At 58.9% G+C, this 6,705-nt stretch overlaps 1 protein-coding gene across 1 annotated transcript in view; it reads left to right on the top strand.

Annotated features, from left to right (window-relative positions):
- The first annotated feature begins 1,699 nt into the window (after positions 1 to 1,699).
- The window catches only part of IDO2 (indoleamine 2,3-dioxygenase 2), a 7,823-nt gene continuing 2,817 nt past the window's right edge, over positions 1,700 to 6,705 (top strand). Inside the window, exons 1-8 of the mRNA XM_009328301.1 lie at positions 1,700 to 1,798; positions 3,317 to 3,412; positions 4,052 to 4,171; positions 4,379 to 4,497; positions 4,928 to 4,942; positions 5,413 to 5,512; positions 5,721 to 5,838; positions 6,328 to 6,379. Coding sequence (XP_009326576.1) covers positions 1,700 to 1,798; positions 3,317 to 3,412; positions 4,052 to 4,171; positions 4,379 to 4,497; positions 4,928 to 4,942; positions 5,413 to 5,512; positions 5,721 to 5,838; positions 6,328 to 6,379 — 719 coding nt within the window. The remainder of the gene's footprint in view (positions 1,799 to 3,316; positions 3,413 to 4,051; positions 4,172 to 4,378; positions 4,498 to 4,927; positions 4,943 to 5,412; positions 5,513 to 5,720; positions 5,839 to 6,327; positions 6,380 to 6,705) is intronic.

Below are 6,705 nucleotides of genomic sequence, written 5' to 3'. Positions count from 1 at the left end.
CTGCCCGCTGGCGGGAGGGATGGGCTGGGGTGGTGGCAGCGGAGGAAGCCTGACTCATCAGAGCAGATGTCATGCCAGGAAACCCCCCTGTGCCGGGCAGCCCCCTCCACACTCTGGCTGCAGCACACATCCCCTGGACAGGCAAACCACGGCACTCACCCTCACACTGGGGTGGGCTCAGGGTGCCCTGCCTAGCACTGGCAAACCCAGGCACACAACACCCCTCCAGCCTTTCCACAAGAAAGACCTGCACAGTTGTGCCCCCACCTTGGGGGCCCTTGGTCCCCAAGGCGCAGAGAGCAAACAGCACCGGCACTGCATCGCTGCAGCCCTGCGCTTTCCTGTGCTGCAATGGCAGCAGCACCCGCCACAGGGAGGGGACTGATCTGCTGGGGGGACAAAGGCAGCACCGCACTGAAACACGGGGAAACAGCAGCCTCCGCCATGAGGTCTCTTTCAGCCTCGTTTCATTCATCTCTGGCCAGACAGCGGCATGAGCCTCGCCAGCATTAACCACCCAATGGGCCGGGAGTTCTGCTCCTGTGCATCGCAATTAGGTCAGAAGCCTGCAGACCCTCATTGCAAGGAGGTCTAATTACCCTCCGTGCATCACCATCCACTCTGCCTCCCTGGGGGGGTGGGTGCGTGCAGCCACGGGGAGAGCACGACCGGTGCCCTGGTGCGGGCGTGCTAGCAGCACACCATTCACTACTGCCAATTAAAACCGCCATTACGGTCCTGCACTTTGCTTGGCACTGGGAATTTAATGGCAACGTCAGCTCACGTTCAGTCATTAGGCAGTTCGCTGGACATGCAGATAAACCCTTAAGTGACACAAAAGGTGGATTAGGGAGTTTCACTGGCTGCCACGCAGCGCTTACTTCTGTGGCAGCTGCTTTGGGTGTGGCTCCCGTTAATTTATTTTGGTTGTACTGGGCATATTGTTAGTGCATACATCAGCAGCACCTCATGTGTGTGCCTCGTATATCGCTCCTGCAGGGACAGAGGTCCCCGGGCCCCTGGCACCTGGGGGGTGTCGCACACAGCCTGACGGGAGCCGCGGGCAGTTCCTAGAGCCATCAACACACATCTGCCCTGCCGGGGCCATACCTGGTGCCTGTGGTGGCTGCAGGTCCGTGCCGCGGTGTAGGGTCTGTGCTGCACTCATGGTGTGCCTGGGCTCTGCAGCCTCCAGCGAGACATGGACGTGGATGGTCCCCGATTCTTGCATGGTTCCTGCAGATCAAGCACAGTGCACAGGACTTGAATTCAGCATTGCCAGGATCCTGGGGAAACCCAGCTGCAGAGACAGCGTCCCTGCACTGCTGCCAGCCTAAAGCACCCTGGGCTCCTTTGATGCAACCTCCCAGGGGAGCCTGGAGCATCCCTGCAGCTCCAAGGGGAGGCCCCGGTGGGAGGCAGCTCACAGCCTCTACCCGTGGCAAGGGAGCTTCCCTGAGCCTTCCCCATGGGGACGGAGATCAATGTTTGCTCCATGACAACACCTTATCGGCAACCTTTAACCGTGTTTGCTCGGACCCTCCGGCCATTGGGCGGCCAGGCCCTGGCTCCCCCCAGGACAAGGTACGCTCCTGTGGCCGGGGTGCGTGGTGCTGGCTCAGCACATACCGGGAGCAGGGCAGCCGGTGCGTCTCCGCCGAGCCAGAGCATATCCCGACTTTGTGGCCAGTGCCCGGCGATGGAGGCCTGCGATGGCACGGAGGAGACCCTGCTGCCTCTGGCACTGACCAAGTTTCAGCTCTCCGAGGAGTACGGCTTCCTTCTTCCTGATCCTCTGGTAGGAGATGGCTGTGCCACCGCGTCTGTGTGCTACAAGAGGCAGAGAACAGAAAAATAGAGGGGTTGGTGAGCGGCTTTCTGGTTGGGTTTCAATTTAACACTACTCTATAAATTTATAAAAAGCAACGAGGAAGGCACATGCTATTTTGGCTTAGTTTCATAGGACAAACGCCTCGCTTTAAAAATGATTAAACTAGCTGCAGCAAGTGGCGCAGGGGAGAGGAGAAGGAGCTTTGCAATTCACACATTGGCCTTGGCTTTACAGGATTTCAGGGCGTACGAGGAGAGCAGTCAGACTGCAGATCTCCCGTGCTGAAAGCAGTGCCATTTATCACTGGGCTCACTTCCCAGTGGGAGCGCTCAGGGACAGGCAGATACTTGTTTATCATCCATTAAGTCACAATTACACAGGCTGGTATTACAAGAGGGGGAACCAGACGTAAACCATTAGCATGATGTGCAAGGCTGGATGGATGCTGGGAGCCCGGGCTGGCTGCGTCCGCTCCCCTCCCTTCCCCACAGGCATGAGTGCAGCCGTGCCAGAGCCCCAGGAAAACCTTTGCAAACGCGACAGAGCGGGACGGCAAAGGACCCCCAGTCCTCCCCGGCCAGGCAATGTCCAGCACAGCCCTCCCCCGGGGCTGCCCAGCCCCAGCGGCAAGTCACAGCCCCACTCCAACCGCTCCGTGCATCACCTGGCTGCCATTGCTCCCCTGATTCCCTTTTCTCCCCAGACTGTACGGTTCTTCTGTGTTACAGCCAGAGCGGGGTCTGGAGCAGGAGAGTTTGGGTGTTGCCCCTCAGCTGGCCTGAAGAGTTTACCCAGGGCTGGGCTCATATCCAAGCCCTCTGTTCCCTCCTGCTCCTGTCCCAGTGCCCCCTGTACCCCAGCATGGGGTTACTCTCCCCATCCAGGGACAGACAGGCTCTGTCCGCCTTTGCAGCAACTCCCTGAGGGTCACACCGGTCCTCAGAGATGTGTCGGTGCGGGACCACTTTGGCCATCCCACTGCACCCAATCTGGGTGTGCAGAGGACACTCCCCTCTGCTCTCCCAAAGCCCGGCACCCAGGGGCCGGGGCAGCCAGCCTGGCTCTCCCAACCAACCCATCACCTCTAAGCCCCGTGACTTCCTCCCAGGCTTGGCGCTGGCAGTGCCATGTTTGCTGCGACCTGTCCCCCCTCAACTGCCACCTGCCCACGCCGGGATGCTCCAGGTCCCGTCTCGCTATTTTGTGAAGGACGATGGTGGCAACATGTTCCCCTGGCCCAGCACAGCCCTGAGGCCTCTTCTTCAGGGGAGGGGGCTGCACTGTACCCCGAGCCTGTCCCTGCTTCTTGCAGGGCTCCACAGCCAGCTCTGCTGATCCCAGATTTAACCCCTGGACAAATCTCCTCCTGCCTCAGTCCTGACCTGCTCAGGAACTGCAGGGGAGAGTAGAGACGCAGCCTTGAGACACCGTGTGCTGCCAGTCTCTGTGCATTTACAGCCCTCCCTCTCACCTCTCTCTACTAAGACAGAGCTGCCAGCGCCCTACGGTCCCTGGATGGAGATTGCCCACGACCTGCCTCAGCTGATCGCCAGTCATCAGCTCCGCTCACAAGTTCACCAGGTACCTGTGTTATCTCTCCTGCCTCTGGAGCACTCTCAGATCTTCATCTGACACAGCAGTATCTGCAAAATGCATGGAAAAGCAAACCAACAGCAAAGCCATGTCCTTAGCAAGGACTTGCACAGACAGGACTAATACCATGCAAAAGCAAAGCCTTAATATTGGCACAGAAATAATTCCTACAGCAGATCCCAGGTTGCACCAGCCAGCTGAGGCAGCGAGGGCTGGAGCGCGGCGTGCGGTGGCAGGGGAAACCCTCTAGATGTCACGAGAGCCGCGGCTCGTCCCGGCCGCGCTCCCTGCCGAGGAGCCCAGGCGCTCCATGAGCCCTCCAGCCCGGCTGGACCCCGCCGGCACATGGGGATCGGCCGCTCTGCTCTCGCGTGCATCCCAGCATAAGGGAGAAGGACACCTTTTTGAGTAAAATCCCGCAGTTTACTGTCCATGCTCACAAGCCACCAACAGCAAATCAGTAGCAAAGCCTGCAGGGGTGGGAGGGAATGGAGGTTTGTGGGGAGAGGGCAAGGGGAGGGAGAGGAACTAGGAGGGTCTCTCCCTAGCTGGCAGGGCAGCCCCCCACTGCAGGGGGCCTTTGGCATTGCCTGTGGTGCCCCTTGCTTCCAAGGGTCTCCCTGGCAGATGCCGCAGCTGAGTGCCCGGCACCTCCAAGGGCGCAAGGAGCTGCACTTGGCGCATCTGGTGCTCAGCTTCATCACGATGGGCTACCTCTGGCAGGAGGGCGAGGAGGGCACTGTGAAGGTAAAAGCAATGTGGAGCAGGTGAACCTGCTCCTTGGGATCTGGGGGCTGATGCTGCTCCCCTGGGACTCATCCCATGGGAGCAAAGCCCCTTTCCTGAGGCTGCAGCAGGGGCATGACCCCTCCTGCCTGGTTGGGTGCCCGTAGATGGGCACCTTTCACCAACCTGACAGCATCCCTGTCTTCTCCTGTGCTTTGTGCCCTTCAGGTTCTGCCCCAAAATCTCGCTGTCCCCTTCTGGGAGGTCTCACAGGCCCTTGGCCTCCCCCCCATCCTCAGCCACGCGGACTTTGTGTTGGCCAACTGGAGGAGGAAGAACCCCAACGGGTAAACGGGCAAAGGCGGGCAGACCGAGCGCGGCTTTTCCTGCGGTCGGGGCAACAGCAATGAACCTGAGCAGGTCCTGTCCAGCACAACGGACACAAAAGGTTCCCAAACCACTCCTGTTCTGCCAAAAACCATTGAAAATCCATCACTGGGGGCTGTTTCATGGAGAAGGTCTGGGGAAGGGTCTTGCCAGGCAGGGGGGAGTGGCGCTCTCTGGGGCTGCTGGCACTGCAGCTCTGGGCGCAGACATGGGTGCCCAGTGGGGAACCAGGTGCCTCTGGGAGCATCCCCCCGGGGATGGCACTTCCCACGGGCCAGCGAGCTCATTTGTTTCCTACAGAGCACAGTCCATTGCTGAAACAATTTATAATGTCTCTCTTTCTCTCTCCTTTTCTTGTGCATTTGTTGGCAACAACTGAAATACCTTCAGGCCTCTGGAAATTGAGTAAGTATTTAAGATGCTTATTTCTTTTCTAATAGTATTAGTTTTGTTTGAATTGGCTTAGCACTCCAGCACTGCAGGGCTCTGCTTAGGTTGAACCTATCTCTTGATATACGAGCACAACAAAAACAGCTCAGTCTTTGGCATACAAATGCCACTGCAACAACAGCAAAGTGCCATGACCACAGCTGAACTGTGGGCTGCTCTAGTCCACGCAGAGCCTGGCTGTCACGGGCCAGACTTTTGGCCCAGCGAGTGCATGGGGAAGGTCGTGGATCCCTCAAAACCAGAGCAGCCCCTCTCCCCTTTTGCTCTGTGCCAGCTCGTCTATCTTTGGGGTGCAGATAAGAGGCTCTGCAGCCAGGAGGGTTTTGCTCCAAGGGCTCAACAAGTCCTGGGGTGTGCAGGGAAATCCTGAGCAAGTGCCCTCTTAACCCCCACACACTCGGCCGCTCCGCCGGTTGCCCCTGCAGGAACCTGGACACCATCATCTCGCTGCCTGGGGGAGAGAGCCTGCGAGGCTTCATCCTCATCACCCTCCTGGTTGAGAAGGCGGCTGTGCCTGGGATTAAGGTAGGGTACCACCATGCTCCGTAGCTCTTTGCTCGCCTAGAAAGCACCCACAGGTGTGCAACCATGAGGTGTACCCGTCCCCTGCACACTTGCTCATGGGCTGGGGGAAGGGGCAGAGCTGGCGTGGGTGGCAGTGGGTGTCCAGAGCTGCTGTGCAGACATCCCAGCCTCCTCAACCCTTTGTGCTCTCCCTCCTCTCCTCTCACAGGCAATTATTCAGGCCATTCATGCCATCCTGCAGCTCAATGAGGAGACCCTGCACAAAGCCCTGCAGGAGCTGGCAGAGGCCATCGGGGACATGAGCAAGGCTTTGAAACGGATGCACGGTAACAGCAGCCTTCAGCTGGAGGGCAGCTCGTGTCCTCATATCACTGTGCACGCTTTAGCTTATAGGATGCATTAGCATAAATGTGCTTGCACTTGGTCCATAAAGCATCTCTTGCGAGACGGAGTGGGAGGAGGTGGGAGGAATTCAGGGGAAGCTCAGTGCTCCCAGGATGATACATGGGGTTTGAGCACCCAAATGGGCCCAGGGTAAAAGTGTGGGGTGTTTTCGGGCTGAGCAGCTCTGAGCACCGATGCTGTCCTGCACACAGCAGTGCCCCAAGGAGCCTGCCCAGGGGAAGTCCACTGCAGGGAGGGTGCACCAGCACCATGCAACATGCCAGCCCCTCCTGCCAGGTCCTTCTCGGAGCACAGATTCAGGTCACCTCGGCTGTGGTCGGGGGGGAGCACTGCCACACGGGAAACGCTGATGTAGAGGGAACTAATTGCTTTTTGCCTGCAGTAACATCTATGATCTGATTTCCTCCTAGACTATGTGGATCCAGCAGTATTTTACGCTGTGATCCGGATCTTTCTCTCTGGGTAAGCGTGGTGCCTTATTCTCCAAAGCCACTGTGTCGGCAGCTCCTGGGGCCAGGGGGAGCAAGGGGATGCGCTGGGAAGGGACAGCCCAGACAGGGCACAGGGTCCCACAGGGCAGGGAAGGAACTGGAGCTGTGTCCGGCAGTGGTGGCCCCAAGGGCAACGCGGTCCTGCTGCCCTCGAGAGAGGGAATTCCTAGGTGCTTGATCCACCCACGTGGAGCCGGAGCAGCTGGGCAAGGACCGCGGCAGAAGGGCTGGGGTCTGCCCTCCCCCCCCTGCTTCTCTCCATCCCACACCTCAGTTTAGCCCCCGCATGGTCTCTGC

Source organism: Pygoscelis adeliae, unplaced genomic scaffold (genome assembly GCF_000699105.1).
Source record: "Pygoscelis adeliae isolate BGI_AS28 unplaced genomic scaffold, ASM69910v1 Scaffold597, whole genome shotgun sequence".
Lineage (NCBI taxonomy): Eukaryota > Metazoa > Chordata > Aves > Sphenisciformes > Spheniscidae > Pygoscelis > Pygoscelis adeliae.
The sequence above is the reverse complement of the archived record's forward strand: the minus strand, read 5'-3'. Positions and strand labels throughout refer to the sequence as shown.